This window comes from Balaenoptera physalus (assembly GCF_965194825.1).
Source record: "Balaenoptera physalus genome assembly, chromosome: 12".
NCBI classification, from domain to species: Eukaryota; Metazoa; Chordata; class Mammalia; order Artiodactyla; family Balaenopteridae; genus Balaenoptera; species Balaenoptera physalus.
This window is the reverse complement of record NC_138897.1, coordinates 75,742,393-75,765,152: the sequence shown is the minus strand read 5'-3', so window position 1 is coordinate 75,765,152 and position 22,760 is coordinate 75,742,393. Positions and strand designations below refer to the sequence as shown.

Sequence of the window (22,760 nt, the reverse complement as noted above, 5' to 3'; positions counted from 1 at the left end):
ATCAAATTCTTAGAAGAGGGAAAAAGTCTGCTCTCGCCACTCTCCCCCCTCACTGCCCCCCCTTCACTCTCACTTTCTTCCATTCATAATTTCCTATGATGCACCTCAAACAACTTCCTGGACGGGGATCCCTGCTAAATATAGCTGTTTCTCTCTCTGTCTTACAACACAGGCTCCAGTATATAAATCGGGCAAATTCCCCATTTGAGCATGAACCTCTGAAAACTGCAGGCATCTAAGGTCTCCTCCAAGGCCCTCTGGAGTCCAGCCCATAATGAAGGTCTTGGCGGCAGGTAAATCCACCCGCCCCGCGCCGGCTTCCGCGCCCCGCCACGGGCGCAGCGGCAACTTGGGGCACTTGGCGATCGTGAGCGGGACACCCACTCGCCGCAAACACACGGACACTTGGGGCGCCCGCGCAGCCCGCCGGGCCGCCGGAGGCGCTGGGTGGCGGCCGGGAGCGAGAGCAGGCACATGGTCCCGGCACCGCGCGCCCAGCCCGCCCTGGGGCCCGCAGGTTGGCGGGCAAGGGAGGGTGCGCCGCAGCCTTCCTCCTCCTCCTCCTCCTCCTTCTCCTCCTCCTTCTCGCTCCGCCGGCTCTCCCTGCTGCTCTTCCCGCTCAACTTTCTCCGGGACTCACCCTCCCTCTTTCTTTCTTTCTTTTTCTTTCTTTCTTTCTTTCTTTCTTTCTGTCTTTCCGCTTTCTCTTTTCCAACCGCGTCCCGGGCTGCTCCCTGGGAGGGGCGCCGGCCTCTGAGCAGCTTGCAAACTCCGGCCCGGGACAGGAGCAGGTGCCGCCTCCATCTGCTAGTGTCTGGAAAGCTGTGGTCTGTGCTAGGTGAGCCTGGGGTGTGGGGGCCCCCCAGCCATCCGGGGGCCTCAGCACTGCCGGGGGATGCTGGGAGGCACAGGGGACCCAGAAGTGAACTTGAGGCTGCCACTGTCCCAGGAGGGGAATCGGCTCCTGCGCGCCACCCTTTCCCCCAACCTCATCGGTTCTCCAGCCTCACAGGTCCACCGACCCCAACCCTTGATGCTTGGGTCACCTGGAAAGCAAGGGGGGGGCGGGTGGGAGGCGGGAAGCAGGCGCCCTGGGGGGGGAGGGGCGATCCTGGACAGGCCCGGACAGCTCTCAGCTCTCCTGTCACCTTTCACTTTCCTTCCTCCCCCGCCCACCTGGCTGTGTGCGACATTTTCCCTTTTTTCTTTCCTGGTTGCACCATTCCTTTTCCCTCCCGAAGGCTCTGGGGGACTGAGGGACCCCAGGATTCTCCTTGTCCTAACCCACAACCTGGGGCAAGGACCAGTAGACAGGAGTGGGAGGGCATGGAGGCCAGGAGCAGTACAGAGTGGGATAGGAAGTTTTGAAGAATGACTTGGGAATGGAGGGGGGGGCAGAACTGCAGGATTGGGGTGGAGTTGAGGGTCCTAGATAGGGGAGTGGCCACATTTGGAGAAGGATAACCACAGAATTAGGGGACAAAGGGCCCAGTGAGCCAAAATCATGTGACAGGTTTGGGAGATGAGGGTCAGCAGAAACCCCCCCTCTCCCCATGGTCGCCTAAGAAGCCCACTTGGGGAGACTGAAGCGTGAAGTAACACTCAGGAATCTGGACCATGGTGGGGGGTGGAGAGGCAGGGGCTGCTCTTTTCCTTGAGACCTGCTGGGGCTGGGGCGTGGTACCCTCCAGCCAGAGGCCAGGATGGTGTCACCCTGGACCCAGCTTCCAACTGGTAGAAACAGCTCACGTCCTGCCCCCTTGCTCCTGTCAGGAGAGAGCAGGGAGTGATAGATGGGAGAGAAGCAGAGACAGAGGGTTAGAGCTCTGGGGAGAGGGGGACAGAGAAGCAGATTTGGTGACATCGTGAAAGTAAGAAACAGCCATGCTGGGCGAAGAGAGAGCTGGACACTGAGAGGGGACACTGGTGTCCCCGAGGGAGACGAGGAGCATCCTCTACCATGAGACCCCTTGCCCACCCCCCCACCTCCCTGCTCATGGCTCCCTCCTGCCTGTTCCCAGGAGTTGTGCCCCTGCTGCTGGTTCTGCACTGGAAACACGGAGCGGGGAGCCCTCTTCCCATCACCCCTGTCAACGCCACCTGTGCCACACGCCACCCATGTCACAGCAACCTCATGAACCAGATCAAGAACCAGCTGGCGCAGCTCAACAGCAGTGCCAAAGCCCTCTTTATTCTCTATGTAAGTCTCCCCCCAGGGTGCCAAGGAAGGAGGGAGGGAGGGGCTGGGCTTTGCTGCAGGGACCTGGGCTGGCGGGGCTGGTCAGGGAAGGGAAGGGAGGGGGACTGGTCCCACCACACCCAGACTCCCTCAGCTTCCTCCCCACCCCCTGGCCCAGGCTCCGCCACTTTCCTAGGGTGCCCAGTTAGATAGGGGCAGAGCTGCCTGGAGAAGGGGGTGCCTGGCATTTCTAGCCTTGGGATTCCTCCACCTTGTGGAGGGAGAGGCCGATGAGAGACAGAGAAGGAGGCGGTGAGGTGGACGGGGAGGTGCTGTTGGGAGAGACGCCAGGTTGTGGGTGACAGGGGTGCAGAGCTGCCCAGGAAGAGGGTGAGTGCAGTGGGTGAAAGGGCAAGTGTGTGTGGTGCACACGTTGGAGGTGAGACTCGGTGTTTTCCTTTCTGTCCCCATGTGGTCCTGATGATTGTGATGAGGAGGATAATTCCTTGCATGGTATAGGCCTGGGTGCTTTACCAAGGGAATCCACACCCACAATTACTTCAGGCTCTCAGGACAGTCCTGAGATGCCTATAGGGCAAGTGATTGGGTCCTCATGCCACTGTGTTTGGGGTGGGGGGACTGAAGCCCAAGAGCTGACCCAGAGGCTTGGTGGCAGGGCTGGAACACCCGTCCCTGACTCCCATGTCACCTCCCCTCCACCCCTCTGCTCCTCAGTACACGGCCCAGGGGGAGCCGTTCCCCAACAACCTGGACAAGCTGTGCAGCCCCAATGTGACCGACTTCCCACCCTTCCACGCCAATGGCACGGAGAGGGCCCGGCTGGTGGAGCTGTACCGCATCATCGCATACCTGGGCGCCTCCCTGGGCAACATCACGCGGGACCAGAAGGTCCTCAATCCCAGCGCCCACAGCCTGCACAGCAAGCTGAACGCCACGGCGGACGTCATGCGGGGCCTCCTCAGCAACGTGCTCTGCCGCCTGTGCAGCAAGTACCACGTGGCCCACGTGGATGTGGCCTACGGCCCGGACACCTCAGGCAAGGACGTCTTCCAGAAGAAGAAGCTCGGCTGTCAGCTCCTGGGGAAGTATAAGCAGGTCATCGCTGTGGTGGCCCAGGCCTTCTAGATGGGGGGTCTCACAGCGCACAGTGACCCGAGATCTTAGACTTAGGTGGCTCTCAAACTGTGGCCGGGGCCCAGAGCAGTGCCAACGCCAAGTGGGGGCTGCTCGCAGACCCCGAGGGGTTCCTGGCCAGTCTACTCCCCTCCAGGGTGGGCTGTGATGAAGCCAAGCAGAGCCAAAACTCCCAGAGGGAGAACCTATATATGGCACCAACTAGAAGAAGGCGCCCCTTCTTCTGGGAGACTGCAGCCAGGCACCCGGTGTCGGGCTGGATTTCGGCCCCTTCTCGTCCCCTCAGCCAGGGTCTTCGTGAGCAAACCACACAAGTTGCCTCTGGCGACCCTGACCACGGGGCAAGACAGCAGGGGTCGGGGGCATTGCCTGGCCCCCAGCAGAATGACGACTATCAGTGCCTTCGCTGCCCCTTTGGTAGACCTTGAAAGGTCTGGTTGGAACTCAGGCAGCCCAGAGGGGCTGGGATCCTGAAGGATCCTTGGCCCCTACAAGTATGTTGAGTGGAAGGCTAGAAAGGGAGCTCTGGTTTGAGATGCTACCTTGTCTTGGGTGTGATTGGAGAGCTCAGGCCTAGGACTGCCAGGTGGAAGGTTCCAGAAGGAGGTCGCTGGCCTTCAGGCTCCTGGGGAGGCAGAGAGGCCACCTTCAGGCCTGGGAAGGAAGAGAGACCCTTGAAAGTCTCGACGGGCTCTTCCTTGAGCCCGCAGTCTGTCCTGCTGTCCCGGATGGCTGGGGTCTGGTGGCTGGACCTGGAGGCGGGGTGTGGGGAGGTGGACGGGTTGCAAAGTCAGGTGAGGAGGTTCTGAGGGGACCCAGAGTCTTGTGGGCAAAGGGTCTGTAAGGGAGGGGTGGATGGAGGAGTTCAGAGTGGCAGCTCACATCTGAGGCCCACGGAGGCCCCGTGAGGTCACACGAAGGTACTTGAGGGGCACCAGAGGCCATCGCTGGTCCCTGGAGCAAGGGGACAGCAGAAGTTGAGGTCAGGGTCTCAGGAAGCCTGAGATCCAAGGGTGCTGTGTGTCTGACCCAGCATGATTGTCTATTTATTTTGATGCCCTATTTATATTAACTTATTGGTGCTTTAAATAGCAAAGTTAATTCCCCTTTCCCTGCTCCCTCTCCAACAGAAATAATATGATGGCTCCTTCTGCAGGAGCTGGGGCCAGGCCTTAGCAGGGCCTGGTCTGGAAGTCGAAGATGTTACAAGTGGGATAAGCCTTACGGGTGAGGCTCAGAGAAGGGTCAGGAGCTGATAGAACTGGTCAGTCTGGGAGGGGAAGGGGGACCCGGCTCCAACCCCTACCCTAACGGTAACTGGCTCTGGGGCTATCGGGACCCTGGCTGCAAGGCAGGCTGGGCCAGTCTGTGGAGCGGCCAAGGGGCCTTTTCCCAGGGCCACCATGTTGCTTGGCTCCAAGGGGCCCATTCAACACTGTGTTGTCTGGCGCCCCCTGGAATTGTGCTGTTGGAGGCAACATTCACCATGGAGATGGCACCCCTGGAGCAGTGAGCAAGGCAGCCCTGGTGGCCCACCTGCTGCTGTTTCCTTGTCCTCACGCTGCCTCTAGACTAGCAGTCTAGGGGCCCTGGAACAGTCCTGACCAGCACCCAGCGGGGAAGTGCCTTCTCGGGTGGCCTGAACACCCACAGAGGGCGAGAGGACCTGGCTGGACCTCAGGAAGCTGGACGGCCCAGGGAGGAGGCCCCTGCTCTGGAGGGGAGGACGAGGAGGCCCTGGGATGCAGACCAGGAAGCTGTGGTCCCTCCTGCCCCACCTCCCCCCACACCCCCACCCATGTCTGGGCTCCCAGGCAGGGAACCTGATCCTTTCCTTTGTGCTGGGGCCAGGCTAGTGGAGAAACGCCCTCCAGTCTGGGAGCAGGGGAGGAGGGCCCAGAGCTGGGGCAGCTGCTAAGAGCAGGGTTCTGGCGTCTTCTCAAACCCTGAGCGGGCAGCGAGCCTAGCCGTTCAGCCAGCACGATTTTGGTGCTTTGCACTCACTTTGCTCCCCTCTGCCTCCTCCGAGCACTTTACCCGTGGCCATCGGAGGGCAGGTGGGCAAGGCAGCAGGCAGGCCCTGAGGCCTGGGGTCGGGGGCTGGAGGTGGGAGTTGTCCGTCCCGTTGGCAAGACTGTTTTGTGGCGGGTGGTGGAGGAGACCACGATGGTTACGTTTTCCAACACTGTCTTAACTGAGGGTTAAGACACTGAGGGTCACGCTCAGCCTTGTCCAGGATCTCAGCCTGCTGTCCCCCGTCGCTCTGCTCCTTCAGTGAACGTGGCTTGGAAGGCTTGGAGCCGGCTGGTCTCCCTTCATCTCATCACCCCGTGGACGCAGACTCCCCATGCCAGGCCCACCTGGGCAGCCTCTGAGGCTCGGGGACCAAGCGATTCTCCTCCCCCAGGCTCAGCCCCGGCTCTGCCCCTCACCCTCATCCTCAGTGCTCTTTGTAGAACCTGTCTGGCAGATGGGCACCCACTTTGCACAGCATCTCTGAATTTTGGAGCCTTTGTGTGGAAAAAAGCTTTGCAGGGCAGGAAGCTATCCACTTCCTCCTTTATCTGGTTTTGACCCACACCTGCATCCTGGGTCACGGCCCCAGCTTGAGGAGGAGGGAGAGGCCGGCAGGAGAGGAGGGGTTAGGACAGTCCTTTTGCAGTTTATCGAAGGAGGGGTATTGGGGACCTTATTTATTTAAAAAATTTTTAAACGAGAAAGCACCACTATTTATTTGTCTCTCCTCCTCCTCGTCCTTCTCCCCCTCTCCTTGTCCCCTCCTTGGGGATGTCTCCCCAATAGAAGCAGTCCAGCTCTGCCTCGCTGGCTCTCCAGAATAGACATAGCGTGTGGGGCTGGAGGCCAGAACCAAGTGAGAGGTTAATTTCCCTTCAGATGGTACAGATGCTCTTACTTCCAGATTGCCAGCCCCCTCCACCCCCCTGCCTGTCCCTCGCCCACACCCAGTACCTGGGCGTCACTCCCATCCACACTGCTAGCTCCGTGCATCCTTCCGTGTTTCCCTCCTTCCTTTCTACTGGAAAGGACTTGGCCTTGGGGGACAAATTCCTCTTTGATGAATGTACCCTGTGGGAATGTTTCATACTGACAGATTATTTTTATTTATTCAATGTCATATTTAAAATATTTATTTTTTATACTGAAGGAATACTTTTTTAAAAAGAAAAAAGAGAAATTAATAAAGAATCTACTCTTGGCAAGCTTTCCAGATTGTATTCATGTGGGGAGATGGGGCTGGAGGGGCCGGGACCGTCTCTGTCCTGGGCGCACAGCTGGGTGGGGCTCTGCCAGGCCAGGGGCGGGCGGGTGGGAAGAGGGGGTGCTACCACCGGGCAAGGGTGCCGGCATGGGTGAGGGTGGGGTGGGCAGAACGTTGGCACAGGCAGGACAAGGTGGGTGGGGCTCCAGATCATGGGGTGCCACCAGGAGGTCCTGTTCGGAATCACGCAGGACACTGGGGCCAGAACCAGGGCTTCTGTTGGGCTCTTCTGGGCCTGAGCAGCTCTCCCACTGCAGACACTGCTGTCCCTGTTCCTGCCTCACACCTGGGGACACCCTTTCCTTGCAACCTTCTTCGCAGCCTCCTGGGACCCCTTCCTTGGGGAACAAGAGAGTTTGGAATCGAATGGTCACAGACGCAGGGACTCTGAAGCAGCCGCCAGTCTCTCCCCGGTGCTTTGCTGGGGTCCAGGGCTCCCCCAGCTGAGATTCCTTTAGGGATGTGGGCAGTTTTCTGAGAGCCACCTACGTGCTCTTTCGTGAATGTTTGTGTCAGGTCGTGTGTAGGTTTCCAAAGGTGCGTAGGATAGAGTTCATGCCTCTGGAAGCTCCAAGGCGAGTGGGACAGTGAGTGAACACGTGTGTGTGAGTGTGTGTGTGTGTGTGTGTGTGTGTGTGTGTGCGCGCTCACTGATGGAAGAGGCACAGAGGAGGTGCTGAGCCAAGGCGGAGAGAGCGCTCACTGCCCGGTGTCAGCAGGGCGCTCAGGCTGAGGTCCGCTGCTTTCTGTGCCATGAAGGGCCTTGACTCACAGCAACACTGGCCTCACCTGGGGGTGATCAGGAAGGTGGCATCACTGCCTCTTATTAAAGGGCAGATTTCAATTCAGCAAGTCTTAGGTAGGGAGGGGGCAGATCCTTGCTGAATTGAAATCTGCCCTTTAATAAGATCGCAGGTGATCCGAGTGCACGTTAAAGCCCAAGAAAGGCCGCCCTACCTTCCTTCCACCTCTCCTCCTGAGTCGACCAAGACGCCAAGTGTAAGTCACCAAGGGCCGCAGGGCGGGCAGCTGCCTGGGAGGGAGAGGCTGGCGGCTTCTGGGAGCCCCCAAACCCACAGCTGTTTCAGACTTTTTCTCCTGAAGCTCCTGGCAGGGAGGGGGCAGGCTGGCTGAATCCCCCCTCCAGGCCACACCCCCAGCGTCCCCCACTTCTTCTCTCGTGGGAGACAAGGTTGAAGCTTTTCAAAAGAAACCTTTGCTAGAAAACTAGAGGAAAACAAAGCAAACACCAAAGCTCAGACAGGAGGGAAGTACAGGGATATCAGATCCTAAATGCCATCCTGGGGGGCTGGCTGGGCTGCCCGGCCCTCGGGGTCTTCCCTCACCTCTGTGGGGAGTTCTCACCCCAAGAGAGGGCAGGTGTTTTGTTCTCTGCCCTGCCCTGGCCAGAGAGAACACAGGGCGGTTAATTGGTCATTGGGTGATCCTCCCGTAGGAGGTGAAACAGTCGGTGGGTGGGAGGAAAGGAGGCCGCCACTCTGCTGGGAAGGCTGTGCCCTTGAGGCCTGGGTCCTCGCCGTGCTGCCACATGCAGTCCTGTGACCCTCCAGAGTGAACTCAGCTCTCTTATCTGTGAAAGTGCAAGAGGAATCGGTGATGAATGCCATCCTATCTACTTCACAAGGCTGCCGAAAGGCACCGGAGAGCAGGGAACTCGAAACGCTGTGTGAATTGGCACAGCCGGCCCATCAGTAGGTGGAGATGGAGAAAAGAGAACCCAGTGCCTCAGACCCCAGAGCCGTCTCTTCAGGGGAAAGGGGGTCCTCCCCCGCAGTGAGTGCAGGAGGGAGGAGCTGACAGCTCTGAGTCCAAGGCTGGGGGGCTCGGCTGATGAGGAAGAGAGGGAGCTGGGCGGACAAGCTTTCAGTGAATTGCTCCTCCGACGGTACCCTGAGTCGCAGGGCTGGAGGAGTCCAGCCCAGAGAGGAGCCAGGGGCAGCCCAGGTACCCAACTGAGCCTTCTCCCAACCTGGCTCTCGGGAGGTCAACAGGACAGGAGAGACACCCCCTCCCCCTTACCAAGAAGCCAATTGTCAACAGCTATCCCACTAGAGGCACAATCCCACAGGCTCTGTAATGACCCTGCACTTTACAGTTTACAAAGCATTTTCTCACCCATCAGGAGATCCTCCCAACCATTCTGAGATGGGACTAGATTACTAGTCCATTTTACAGATGAGGAAACTGAGGCCCCAGGAGGCTAAGGGACTCTCCTGACATCCATCACTCAGCTTGTTGAGAGAGGCTCCTTATATTTGCTCATCCTTACATTCATCATCTGTCCACTTACCTTGTCAAGACTCTATGAGCCAGGCTTTAGACCCAAGGAGCTCAAGGGTCAGCGGTGGAAGAAAGAATTTCCCAGGTCACCTCTGCCCTAAGTTCAGACTAGGCAGAAGGAGAATTATATTATCATGCTAAACAACCACATTTTCAGCAATAAAATTAACATCGTAATGGAAACACTATATATTTATTTCCTTATTTATAGTCCTCTTTGTCCTAAACAGCATGCAAAGCATCTTGCAACAGAAGGCACGTCATAAAAATACTGATAAAATAAAGAGACATCAACATCAGAGAAGACAGAGACAGAGTGAGAAAACTAAGACCACAGAGAGAAAGAAAATAAATGTTTCAGATCACGAGGGGCCACATAATTATCATGGCTGAGCTTCAGAGTTGGCTCTGAGATTCCTGGCAGCTAAAGGAAAAAGGGAAATGTGATCTATTATGCAAATCTCATAGTCAGAAAGGAGGAGGCTTTCTAGAGCCTCAGGGAAAACAGAGCCTGTCCTGGGACTGGGTTCTGAAGAGGATTCCTCCCTTGAGACCCACGGGGGTAGTGGGTGATGTGATGGGCCCTACTGCAGTGAGTGAATTCCTAGGGGCTGTTTCTGCAGGGGTCTTTGCAAAAGCTAATGCTTAGCATCCGATGCAGCCCAGTGACAGGGATTCTACAAGAGCCCAGGATGACACAGTTACAGACTGGGGCTCTGGCCCGGCCCAAGAGTGGACTTCTGAGTCCTGAGGTTGCAGCAGGGGCTGAATATGCCTCAGAAGCACCCCCATCCCCAGAATTTTGAAAAACCTTTTTATGGATGTATAATATGCCTTTAAAATGGACATCAGATGACTTCCTCCCTCCTGGAAGATTCTGTGAGGCTGGAGTGATGCCGGGTGGTGCATGAGGAGAAGGGTGGGAAGGGTGCACCGTGATGCAGGCAGGGGTTTGGGGGTCGGTGGGCCTTGAGTCTCTGTCCTCGCCTCACTCCAAGGCCACTCAGGTCCCCTGGGGCCCCTGGCTTCAGCGTCCAGGACACTTCCCGTGCCCCCTCCTGCCTGAGCAGAGCCCAGCTTGAATCTGTCCCTTTGACTTGGGGGAAGCACCGCCCTGCCCTGGCCTCACTTCAGGGGCCAAATATTTCAATTATGAGGACGCGGTCAAGCCTGCCCAGTCCAGCCTCGATGACGGCGGTGAGGAGAGGGTATCTCTGGGGGGAGCGGTGGGCGGCGTGCAGAGGGAGCCGCAGACGGGAGAGGGGATGGGAGGCTGAGTGGGGTTTAGGGAGCAGACAGGCCTTCTCCGCTGGCTGAGAACAAAACCACCGGCTGGGAGGAAAATATGTGTGAGGCATTTTTGTAATTCCAAGAGGCTCGGTCCAGCTCCTGCCCAGATGGTCAATGAATCAAAGCCGGGAAGGGCTCTACCTGTCAGCAGGCTTTCTCCTGGCCCTGCTCACCAAGGCCCCACCTCTCCGACCCCAGCAGGCCAGCTGGAACCCTCCCAGTTCCCCAGAAGGACGGTTCTTCGAAGAAGAGTGTGTCACAGGCAAAGACCAGATGCGGGCAGCCCATGGGCAGAAGTCTTGGCATCCTCCTCTGCCTGCTCTGCTTCCCCGCCTTGGAGAGGGGCGTAGCCTGCATCGCCCGCTACAGTGGGTTGAATGGTGACCCCAAGAAGATATGTCCGTGTCCTAATCCCTGGAACCTGTGTGATGGTGTCCGTATTTGGAAAAAAGAATCTTTGCAGATGTCATTAAGGATCTTGAGGTGAGATCATCTTGGATTTTTCAAGTGAGCCCTAAATGCAAGGACAAGTGTCCTTATAAGAGGCCCACAGAGGAAAGAAGAGGAGATGGTCACATGAAGGCAGAGGCAGAAATTGCAAGGATGCAGCCACACGCCAAGGAATGCCTGGGGCCACTAGAAGAGGGAGGGAGAATCCTCCGCTGGAGCCTTCCGAGGGAGTTCGGGCTTGCCAACCCCTTGATTTAGGACTTCCAGCCTCCAGATCTGTGAGAGAATAAATTGCTGTTTTAAGCCACCCAGTTTGTGGGAATGTGTTACAGCTGCCCTAGAACACTAACACATCCGTCTATCCCCTTGAAGGAGCCCTGCATTTTCATTTTGCAATCACATTGCTGGCCCTGCCCAACTTCACCTTCTCGGCTGGCCTCCCCAGTGCCCCCTGACCTCTGGCCATGTGGCTTGGTGGTCTGTTAAATGTCCCATCTTTTCACTGTTCTACACCTTTGCTCTGGCTCTTGCCTTTTGTCTAGAATGCCCTTCCTCCTTTGTTACATGGGAAATTCTTTGTGGTCCTTCAAGGCCCAGCTCAAATGTCGCCTCTTCCATGAAGTCTTCCTTGACTCCTTCAGTTTGACTGTCCTAAGTCCATTTTAGCTCCAATTGTATTTTTGCACAGGGCTCTAGAATTTGCCAAGCTTTTCCTTTATATGATCATGTTTCACAAGGATAATGATACCTACTGTTTTTTGTGCACCTACTATGCACAGAGCATGTACTAGGTAATAGAAATAATAGCTTCCATGTACTGAAGGCCCATGCCAGGCACTTAACCATGTTACACTATGTAAAATGAGTGGAGCACAGACCGCCCGTGTCCACAGCCCTGGGAGCTAAGAAGTACAGAATCTTGGCCCTACCTTGGAGAGGCCCAAATGGAATCTGCATTTCAGTGTGATTCTCAGGGCATTCTGTTCATTCGAGTCTGAGAAGGGCTGACCTACAGCACCCAGCACAGGTACAGGGCTCTGACACCCTGGGTTTGAATCCTGGCTCAGTCCTCTGCAGCTGGGGGAGCTCAGGCAAGCTTCTTCCACTCTCTGGGCCTCATTTTCCCCCTCTGTCATGTGACTCTCCTACAGCCTTTGAGAGAAGTAGATGCCATAATGCCCGGCACATGGGGTAGGTGGCTTAGGTAGCATCTGAATATCCAAGTCCTAGCTGCCTCCCCCTACCCTGCCCACAAGGGCCATCTGTTCTTGATTCACTTTGAGAACTTTTGAAAGCCCCCCGCCATGATGACCCTGCTAAGGGAAACCTCAGACCTCCTAGAGGCAGCAGAGGAGGTACTGGGGTGCAAGGGAGCCTTTTCGTCTTCCCCACTCCCACCCCTGGCCTGGGCTGGGGACCCCAATACCCCTGACTCAGTCCAGCCTGCTGCATCCTCTAGTTACCGCCCCTCACCCCAGGACCCCCGGGAGGTCCTGCTTCCCAGCAGCAGTGAACCCCCAAGGGAAGCGCTGGAGGAGGGGGAGCCGGGCGTGAGGTCAGCCCCAACGTCAGCCCCTCTCACTTTCCCTGGAGGAGGCCGCTGTGCGGGTTCCAGCCCTGGGGGAGGTCTGTCCCCGCTCCAGGGCCAGACCACAGGCAGCCACGCTGGGCTGCTGCCAGGCGGGGGGGAGGTGTTCTCAGCCCCCAAGCTCCTCCGTCTGGCCCTCAGGACCCCTCCCCAACCCCAGATCCAAGCAACCACCAAGGGCTCTTCCAAGCAGGTGAGGTCATTTTCTCCACCAGACCAGCCTGATGCAAAGAAGTCAGCCACCCGCGTGGCAGGATTCCCACACCCCAAGTCCCTGGTCCAAATCTTCTCTCCCAGCAGCAGCCCTGGGCCCCCCATTCCCTCCACTTCATTCCCTCCAAGGGGTCCTCAGGAGTTGGCCCCAAACACCTGTTGGGAGAACAGACCCCCCGACCACCCTCCAGAGTCCGCGTGGGTCCATGAGGACAGGCCCAGAGTGGGTGGGCCTTTGAACAAGCTCAGGGCACAGACAGGTGCCAGAACCCCTGGCTCCAGGCATCATTCTCTGCCTCCAGAACTCAGGCTGCATTGACTAGGTTTATTCTGTGCTCACAGCTTTTATCACAGCTTGGCCAAGACAAAGTCTTTCTTCCACTTTTTAGGGTTTCCCAGTCATACCGGTCAGGATGCCCAGAATGTTTTTGCCAAAGGCCTGGGGAGGTTCGTGGGCCTCTGGAGGGTGGGTGAGTACAGGATCCCCCAGGAGACCTTTGAAGAGGTTCAAATCTCAGAGTTAGTCAAAAGCAGTAGATCTCAGCTGGGGTGATTTCGTCCCAACTCACACCTCCCCCGGCCCCGGGACATTTGACAACATCTGGAGACATTGCTGGCTGTCACATAGAACTAGTGGATGTGCTCCTTACTGGCATACAGTGGGTAGAGGCCAGGGGTGCTGCTAAACATCCTATAAACCACAGGACAGCCCCCCTTGCAAAGAATCATTGGCCCAAGTGTCTATGGTGTGGAGGCTAAGCCCAGGTCAAAACGAATCCATCAATCAACCCATCATCTCTCAGCATCTAATCTGCTCCCAGAAGATGCAGCCCCCCGAAACTGACTGGATCCGCAGCTTCAGGCCTTGTGTGTGAGCACATGCATGTACACACATGTGCACACACACAGGAAGTAATCCAAGAGGTCAACAACAACGCAAGTTCACACACAGACGTGGTAGGCAGCCTTGGAAAGCTCAGAGGATGGGGAGGCAGGAAGCCTACATCCTGATTCTGGTTCTGGGCAGGCGTCTCCGTTACTGTGTGCTCTGGACCTGCCACTTTACCTCTCTGAGCCTCAGTTTTTGCATCATAGAGATTGGTTTAGGAGAGCACAGGCTTGCAGCCAGACTGCCCTGGGATTGGACCCTGGCTCTGGCCTTCACCAGCTATGGGAACCTGGGCTCCTTACTTCCCTCTCTGAGTCCCCATTTTCTTGTATGTAAAATGGGGACCCCATGTCCTACCTCACAGGGCTGCTGGGAAGATGAAAGGAGATAGTACACAGAAGCTGCCCAGCCCAGTGCCACCACCTGGCAGGCATTGCATGATGGCGCTCTTCCCTGACACTTCCGAGGTTCACACCAACACAGAGTCTCCACCAGGGTTGGCACACTATGACCCACCAGCTTAGGGTTGCAGATAAATCCAGGATGCTACCATTCAAATTTAACTGGATGTCCGGTATTTTTATTTGCTAAATCTGGTCCGCTGTCTGCTTTTGTAAATAAAGCTTTACTGGGACACAGCCTCGCCTGTTCATTGACACATTGTCTCGGTCTGCTTTTTGTGCTACAATAGAGTCAGTATCCAACAGAGACCTTAATGGTCTGCAAAGCCTAAAATAGTTAGTATCTGACCCTTTACAGAAAAAGTTTGCTGAGCCCTGGGCTAAGTTGGGAAATGATTGCCTCAGGGCGGTGGGGGGTGTGTGTCTGGAGCCCAAGGAGGAACTGCCCCGCTTTCTGGGCAGTGGGTGGAAAAGGTATGTGCAGAGGATGGTGGGCCCTTCTGATTACCTTGCTGGCTGCAGCCTGCAAGACATCAGAAAGAGCCTTGGCCTCAGGGGACAGGGGCCTGTGTTCTAGACCTGGCCCTCCGCTGACTTTTGATTGACCTTGGCAAAGTCCTTTCCCCTCTCTGGGCCCAGTTCTTACTTCCTTCATTTGTTCAACAGATGTTCATCAAACGCATGCAATGTGGCAGATGCCGCCGGACACGTGTCCCTGCTCTCACGCGGCTTCAATTCAAGCTGAGGTGAGAGAAAATGAACAAGCCCACACGTCCCCAAGCTGGTGTCAGCAGGTGAGGAAATTACGAGGATGCTGTGGCAGAGCTGGGTGGTGGGAGGTGATGTTTGAGTGGAGACCGTGATGGAGGCAGAGCCTCGGTTGCCTCGCCTGCTACCTCCTCGGGGCTGCCCCGGCTGCATAGGGCAGGAATGGGTCAACTCTGGCCAAGAGGCAACATTTTTTTAAAACCCCTTTGTGTAAGACCCCTAAGAGAGGGGCCTTTCATCTCACCTTCTGATTTGGAGAGGAGAGGCCGCTGGCCAGTAGGGCTGCCACCAGGGGGGATGGTGGGGGTTGGGAGGGGGGTTGGGTAGTGGAGGAAGGCCCGAATTCTGACCAAGGCCAGCAGCTACCTCCCTTCCTGTTTTCCTGCGCCCATTCCCAGGAGTGTCCTGTCCCAAGCCCACAGCTGGCCAAGCTGGCCTGATCCCAGTGGCCAGGCCAGGGGACCAGGAGGGCTGTGCTACAGGGGCTTCCTGCAGGGCACAGCTCAGACCCTCGGGCCAACCAGCAGCCCTGGGCAAAGTGGGCCAGAGGCTCCTCCCAGCCTTGGCTTGTCCTCCTCCAAGGGCCTGACCCGGATGTCCTGGGAGGTAAGGAACCCGGCCCAGCCCTGTCTGGATGGGAGCGGTGGTTGATAGGAACTGTGACAGCCGTCAAACCTGGCATATAGCCCCACCCGTGCTCCCTGTGCTCCTAGAACCCCCTGCAACATTGTTTTATTCCCTCTTCCACAGAGGAGCCTCTCAGTTCTGAATTCTTTCCTCTGGACTGTTTTTTCTGCCGGATTAATCTGATGAACAGATTACCAATGATTATGGCTTGATGCTGTGCCAGGGGTGCTGGTGGCCCAATGGAGACACCACTAGGTCACACATTTACATTTTAATTGGGGTCTTCGGAGCCCTAAGGCAAATGAGTGACTAATGGTGGAATTTTAGACACATGGCAAGTCAGTTGGGGGATAAGACCCTTGGATTATAGTGTATATAAAAAAATAGTTCCTTACAGGTGAGCAGGGCTATAAAATTTACTAATGTAAAACTCATCTCATAGGCATTCATTTATTTAATTTCCTAATAACCCGATTGGAGAGGCAGGTCTCATTTGAGGCTTTCATTCACATATTATTCAGTGCCTGGCTCTGTGCCAGCTACTAGAGTCGGGGGTGTGGGTGCGTGAAAACACAAGAGCCGTTTTACAGGGAGGCCATGTGGTCACTGTAATACAGAAGACAACTGACTCAAAGGAGGCAGTGAGGAGGAAATGGAGGCTCAGAGATGCGGTGCGCATCCCAGCAAGGGATCAGCATGGCCCACTGGGGATGGGGGGGATCCACTGCTCTCCACCCTCAGGGGAAGCTCACTGGTGTTCAGAGAATGAAAGGACTTTGCATCAAAAAAGTTTGGGAAACTCTGGGTTAAACAAAATCAAAAAGATGTCTTCGTTGTGGGACTTCTCAGAGCCTTTAGGACAGTCAGGTGGGAGGGGCGAGTGCAGCATGTCCATAGATCTTTCATAACTATATTCTGTGGACACGGTCTGGGAAATGCTGATCTGCCCACTTCCTTTAATGTCCTGTTAGGCATCTTTCCCAGAGGCCGCTGCCTGCCTGCCCCACACGAATTCTGTCTGCAGACCTTTTGTCTTCCACTTCCCTAGACTTCTGGCACGACCTGGGCTTCCTGAACAAAAAGGGAGACGGAGGGGAGTCAACAAGGCACAGGTCTTTCTGCCCCAAATCTCAGCTTCATCTCACACCTGCTAAGCCAGGGACCGGAGCTAGACTCCAGGGCAGGGCACATGGCACCCTTGTGAGGGGTCCTTGTAGAGATGCCCCCAGCCACACTAGGCATGGTCCCGGGGGCCCTAGTCAAGGTTGGGGCCCGAGTAATCTTTCTAAAACACAAATCAGCCGATGCAGCTTCTGCTTAAAACCCTCAGTGTCTCCCCAGTACCCTCAGGAGCAAGTCCAAAGTCTTACCTTGTGCTCTGCCCACCCCTGAGCCTCATTCCTCATCACTTCCTGCTTTATTCTCCAGCAAAACCAAACTGCTTGTGGTCCCCAGGACATGCCATGCTTATTCCTGCTTCCCTGCCTCTGTACATCCAGTCTCCGTGTCTAGCGCATCCTTCGCATTCTTTTTCCTCTGTATCATTTTATCCTCCTGAGAAGCCTCCTAATTGGGCCTCTTCTCCTGTGAGAATTCTCCCCGCACCCCCAAGCTGGTGTCTCCCCCATATTCTTTTTTTTTTTTTTTTTTACGAATATATGTGTTCTTTATTAGGATGCTCACAAGAATGACACATTAGCACCGTCCTTCTGCTGTGATAGAGAATGCATACATCTGACCCACATCATGGCAGGACATAGGCAGGGGTCAGGGCTCTCAGAGCTGGTACCAAGTGTCTACTGAAGAAACCTCCATTCACCAAAGCAAGGATGTTCCCTTGAATTCCATCATCTCTGCTGTAGCTCCCAGTTCTCCATGACTGGCCCAGAATCCTCCATTCCAGAACCTCTTGCCACACCTTCAAGACCTAGGTCAACTGTCCCATGTCTCACTCACCAAGGCGCCTCTGGAATTTTGCAGCATATCTCTTTGGTATGTTGCTGCCCTGCCACCCTCAGAGGCATAGGTGGGAGTTGGGGGGGAAATATATTACCAAAAGCAAACAGCAGGGGTACATCAGAAACTGACTCTTGGGACATACACCCAACAACTTCACAGAATACGTGCTTCCTCCCCAAATGATACATAATGCCCTAGAGAGCAAAGGAAACCCCTTGATTATTCAAACATGATCCTGTATGCTGGGCACAAGGGATACAAAGTGGACAGTGTTTACTTCCATCATGCCCTGCACAGTAGGAAGTTGGCACCTGAAAGCTGGAACCAAATCTCTACCTTGGCTCTTCCCTGCCTTTGAATGGTGTCAACCACCCTGCTTCCACCTGTTCTGGGCATGCATTTTCCAAAAGGGAGGATAAGATGGCAGAGAGAGAGTGGAAGTGGAGATTACAGGAGAGGCTGGGGAGGAGATGACAACCTAAAAACAAGACAAAAACAATACAAAAATACAAAAACCAAATTGAGCACTACAATATTTTATAACAATAGAAGGTAGCTGGAAATACTATATGCTAACAGACAAACGATACATAACCCCTGGGGTAGGAGTCAGCAGCAGGGAGTGTGGCAGAGGCCACCTGTTTAGACTAAGAGCCTTTCAATGGACTGTTGGATGGATTGGATCTGCTGCTTCAGTTGTGAGCCTTCTTTGATGGTGACAGAACAGGTGATGACAGGCCTGGAGACCCCACAGGCTCGCCCCAGGGCCTGCTTGGAGCACACAAACACGTAGGGCACATTCTTGTCCTCACACAGCAGTGGGAGGTGCAGGATGATCTCCAGGGGCTCGGCGTCTGCAGCCATCACAATGAACTCAGAGATGCCTCTGTTGAGGGTTTTGGTGGCCTCATTGGCTCCTTTTCGAAGCTGCTTGTAGTTACATGACTGCTGAACGAGGTCCAATAGTTTCTTGGTGATGTGGGCATCTGCAAGAGGGTAGGCCTTCGGATTTACATCAGCCTCAGTTATTGAGTCCGCCTCGGCGGTCTCCTGCCTGATGCCGCAAGGACCTCCCCCATATTCTAAGAAGTGATCTTATATGTGTCTATCTCCCCAGCTAGACCACCCCCTGTTCTATCCCTCTGAGTCCTCAGAGCTGTACAGAGGACCATTCCACAGCCGGCACTCACAAATGTGGACCAACTCCTATGTATCAGGAGACACATGGGGTCCCCAGTGGGGAGTGTAGGACCACAGACTGGCTGTGTGGCTTTGGGCAAGTTCCTGGACCTCTCTGTGCCTCTGTCCTCTTCTGTAGGTTGTGGTCACTCTGAGTTAATAGACGTATAACACAGAACAATGTCTGGCCTGTGCTAAGAAATATGCCTGTTATGCTATGCTGACAATGGTGGCATCAATACCAGTGTCCCTGTGCTAGCTCTGTCACTGACTGGCTGGCCGTGGGCAAGAGCCTTTTCCTGGCTGAGACTCAGTGTCCCCAACCTCAAAACAAGGCCATAGGATGGTTGATCCCTGTAGTGGGTTGAATAGTGGTCCCCCAAAAAGGTACATCCACATCCCAGAACATGTCACTGTGACCTCATCTGGAAAAGATTTCTTGCAGATGTAATAAGTCAAGGATCTCTAAATGAGATTATTCTGCATTATCCAGGTAGGTCCTAAATCCAATGACGTGTCCTTATAAGAGAAAGGCAGAGAGGGAATTCCCTGGTGACCTAGTGGTTAGGATTCTGGGCTTTCACTGCTGTGGCCTGGGTTCAGTCCCTGGTCGGGGAACTGAGATCCTGCAAGCAGCACGGCATGGCCGAAGGAAAAAAAAAAAAGAGAGAGCGAGAAAGGCAAAGGGAGATTTGAGACACACAGGGAAGAAGGCCAGGTGAAGACAGAGACAGAGACTGGAGTGAGGCAGCCACAAGCTAAGGAAAGCCTAGAGCCATCTTCTAGAAGCCACCTGGAAGAGGCAAGAAAGGATTCTCCCCCAGAGCCTTCAGAGGGAGCATGGCGCTGCCCACACCTTGATTGCAGACTTCTGGCCTCCAGAACTATGGGAGAATAAACGTCTACTGTTTTAGGTCACCCAGTTTGCGGTCATTTGTTACGGTCAGCCACAGGAAACGAACACAATTCCTAAAAGGTTCACCTAGCTCCTGTGAGAACTGACCCAGAGATTCTCATTATTATCAGATATGTTTTCCATGGGTAGCCCCAGGGTCCCTGAAGCCTGAGAAGGAGAAACCCTATTCCTTCTCTGAGATATTGATCCTGGGACACTTAACACTTCCTCCCTCATCATCCCTTAATAACCCATCAATACCCGTGGTGGTTAGAGCTGGAAGAGTCTTTTGAGATCCTTCCTCATGCCTCTGCACCTTAGCATAGGCTATTCCCTCAGGTGGAAATGCTATTCCCTGCTGCTTCCATCTGCCACTTGACTACTCAGTCTCCCAGTGGGCTCAGACATCCCCTTCTCAATGAAACCTTCTTCAAACGCTCACCCACCAGCTGCCTGGCAGAGTAAACCCTTAGCCCCTTGTCCTGATGTAGCAGGGGCCATGTCTTTATTCATTTCTCTGTCATCAGCATCTAACTCAATCCCCAGCCCTGAGCAATCACTCAAGCCACTTGTGCTGATGCGAAGGCAGGCTCCCATCAAACACCCGCAGCATCCAGGTTAGGAGACCAAGCCTGGGTTTGCTCAGGGCCACTCAGAGGATGGCCTGGGAGGCCCTTGACAGTGGAGCTGAGAACTCTGGCTTCAGCCACTTCCAAGTGACTGTACCTCTCTGAGTCTCGGTTTCTTAATCAGTTAAAAAAAAAAAAAGGAAAAAGAATGTACAGCAAACCTCAAAGGGATGAGAAAGTGCTTGTGCAGCATTTCAGAGTTACAGCTGTTGTCTTGGGGCTGTGGCCGCTGCCGTCAGGCTGGGACCAGACCTGTGTGTCTCTGTCATCCAAACACAGCGGGGCCTGCCTGGGTGTGCTCATGTCCTCGGCCTGTAACCCTTTCTGGGGTAATGAGTTCCATACGTTTATCTTTGCTGGGTACTGTGAATTCCTGTTTATCCAGAGACCCACAGAAATAAACACAATACTCAAATGACCAGAATTTTCCATCTCAGCATGTTCAAGGATAACCCCAGTCACAGCCGTCCCCTGGGCCTTGCGAGACCCTGAGTGCGCATCACATACACGTCCCCCCAACCCCCGTCCCTGGCATGTTTGGTTGCATTTCACCATTTGGTGGGGCCAGTTATAGAACTGCAGACCACAGGAGCTAGAAGGGCCTCAAAGAAACCCCTGTGGGTTTCAAACTGGGCCCCGAGGAGCCCTGGGGGGCGGGGAGGTGACCCAGGGCTATTTGGGGGAGTGGGGAACGAGGCACGCTGAGAAGGCAGAGCTCGGGGTTTTACATATTGGGCTATCACATGAGATTTTCCTTTAAGGAGGGGGGTTTCTTTTGCTAAAAACAAAATAAAAACACCCGTAAAATGTCAGAAACCACCAACAAGGTTCAAATCTTCCTCACTTGACAAAGGAAACCTCTGGAGCCCTGAGCACCTTAGCAGAGGTGGCCGATTGTGCACTGGTTGCTGGATCCTGAGGTCTGGCCTGAGCCCATAAGGGGCAGTGGGCTTCCTACCATCCTGTGCCTAGATTCCTGCCAAATCAGAACACCCTCTGCCCTGCCCACCCCCCGGGCGGAAGTTGACTGGGCTTCCCTCGTGTATCCCAGACTGATCTCCTTCCAGCTTTGAAGAAGAGGACCTGCTCGGGGACCAGGGGTTTGGTAAACACGACTGTGGTCACTTTCCCCATCCAGGTCATCTCCTCCTGCAGGGAGGGTCCTGCCCACACGGCCCCCCGCCCCTCCTCCTTCCCGTGGAGCCAGCAGTCTGGACATCTGCTGGCATGTGGGTCAGAGATTTGTGCTCGGGAAGAGCCGGGAAGCGGGGGGGTGCGGCCGGGCAGCAGGTGGTTTCCCGAGGAGGGGTTCAGGCGTGTGCGAGTAGCGCAGGGAGGTCACAGGCAGCCCCACTGACCAGGGTCGGCTTAGTGATGTGCTGAGCTGAATTCTCAGAGCCTCGCTCCCTCGGGGTGTGTGTGTGTGTGTGTGTGTGTGTGGAGTCCCTACCATGTGGGGTCCCAGAGGTGAGCAAGACCCAGTGACCCTCCAGGAGCCTGCGGTCCAGCGGCAAGACAGACGTGGAGGCACTCAGATGCTGTGCTACTTAGGGGGGCGCTGGGAGCTGGAATATAACAAAAAAGCGGGGGTGTGAATGAGATGGGGGGTGGGGTAGGGAGGGACTCCAGGGAGAGTGACATTGAATCTGGGAGGAATTGGAGTAAGCCAGGCAGAGGAGCAGGAAGAATGGTGTAAGAAGACAGAATGACTGAGACAGATGACGACATTAGGTGAGATGATGCATGTATGACGCTTAACAGTCATGCAGGCCACGGGCGCTCAAAAAATGACAGTGATTCTTGTAATTCCTTGTCTAGAATGACGGAATCATGGGCTCTCAGGGGATCTAAAAGGTCATCTAAGCCAATGCTTCTCAACAAGGAAGGGGGGAAATGGGTGTGATTTTGCCCCAGGGGACACTTGGCAATGTCTGGACACATTTTTGATTGTCACAAAGATTGGGTGGGGAGGGCTGTGCTGCATTAGAGATAAAGGCCAGAGATGTTGCTGAAAATCATACAGGTGCTAAGGGTGGGCCTCAACTCAGAGTGTCAACCACACCAAGGTTGAGAAGCCCCTCTCTAGGCTCACTTCCCTCAGGCTTCCCTCCCTCTCTGAGCCACCTCCACCAACTGACTGTCAGGTCTGCACTTGAGCACACCCCAGGGACAGGGAGATCATTACTGCCAGGCAGCCTGTTCTGTCCATAAGTTCAGCATATTCACAATGTTCCTTTTCACCATGATTTGAAATCCCTTCTGCACGTTCCTATAACCTGCAAGCATTTGTCCTAGTTCTGACCCTGGAACTAGCCTAAATTGAGCATCTGCTTCAGATGCCTTCTAATGTTTGTGACACTTCAAATGTTTGTGAACCTTCAAATGTTTGTGAATTTTCAAATGTCTGTGAATCTTCAAATTCTTGTGAATCTTCCCTGTTCCAGGCCCCTGCATGTGATCAGGAAGCTTGACCTGGGACGTGGGGTGGTCCCCTGCCTGTATGAAAAGCACAAGGATCTCAGCACCCCTACTTGGGAGCCAGCAGGGCCGGGCCCGAGGAGCCTTGTGTCCCCGGGTTCTCCTGCTGCCACTTGACGCTCTTGGTCATGCAGCTTCTCGGAGCCTCAGTTTTGTCTCCTGTCAAATGGGTAGGAAGATAGCCTGGCTTTTTTGCTTGGTGCCATGATGCTCAAAGGAGGTAACAGATAGGAAGATGCGTTAGAAAGGTGAAGACACTGTACAGAACAGTGTAAGAGGTTAACCTTATGGGCCAGGTTTTTTTATTTTTTTAAAATATTTATTTATTTATTTGGCTGCGCCAGGTCTTAGTTGTGGCATGAGGGATCTTCATTGCTGTGTGCGAGATCTTCGTTGTGGCATGCGGGATCTAGTTCCCTGACCAGGGATTGAACTTGGGCCCCCTGCATTGGGAACGCAGAGTCTTAACCACTGGACCA

The 22,760-nt window shown here is 54.9% G+C and overlaps 1 protein-coding gene and 1 pseudogene across 3 annotated transcripts; one reads left to right on the top strand and one right to left on the bottom strand.

The window, feature by feature from the left end:
• Positions 1-309: 309 nt before the first annotated feature.
• LIF (LIF interleukin 6 family cytokine) lies at positions 310-6,558 on the top strand. Of its 2 annotated transcripts, none has more exons than XM_082415870.1 (3): positions 310-517; positions 2,022-2,200; positions 2,915-6,558. In XM_082415870.1, exons 1-3 carry the CDS (start codon positions 475-477, stop codon positions 3,323-3,325), a joined length of 633 nt encoding a protein of 210 aa, XP_082271996.1. In that variant the 5' UTR covers positions 310-474; the 3' UTR covers positions 3,326-6,558. The 2 variants fall into 2 exon arrangements, with proteins under 2 accessions (XP_082271996.1, XP_082271997.1); XM_082415871.1 differs by lacking the exon at positions 310-517 and adding an exon at positions 524-838.
• Positions 6,559-16,767: 10,209 nt separating this feature from the next.
• LOC309639618 (NHP2-like protein 1 pseudogene) lies at positions 16,768-22,411 on the bottom strand (annotated as a pseudogene). The gene is made up of 3 exons: positions 22,335-22,411; positions 21,254-21,300; positions 16,768-18,194 (listed from the first exon to the last, which is right to left on the bottom strand). The product of its transcript is annotated as an NHP2-like protein 1 pseudogene (transcript).
• Positions 22,412-22,760: the final 349 nt, after the last annotated feature.

Excerpts from the sequence above, each read along its gene's own strand:
- LIF (XM_082415870.1), top strand. The coding sequence starts at position 475 with ATGGTCCCGGCACCGCGCGCCCAGCCCGCCCTGGGGCCCGCAG. Across the intron at positions 518-2,021 it reads GCCCGCCCTGGGGCCCGCAG|GAGTTGTGCCCCTGCTGCTG; the intron begins GTTGGCGGGCAA and ends GCCTGTTCCCAG. Across the intron at positions 2,201-2,914 it reads AAGCCCTCTTTATTCTCTAT|TACACGGCCCAGGGGGAGCC; the intron begins GTAAGTCTCCCC and ends TCTGCTCCTCAG.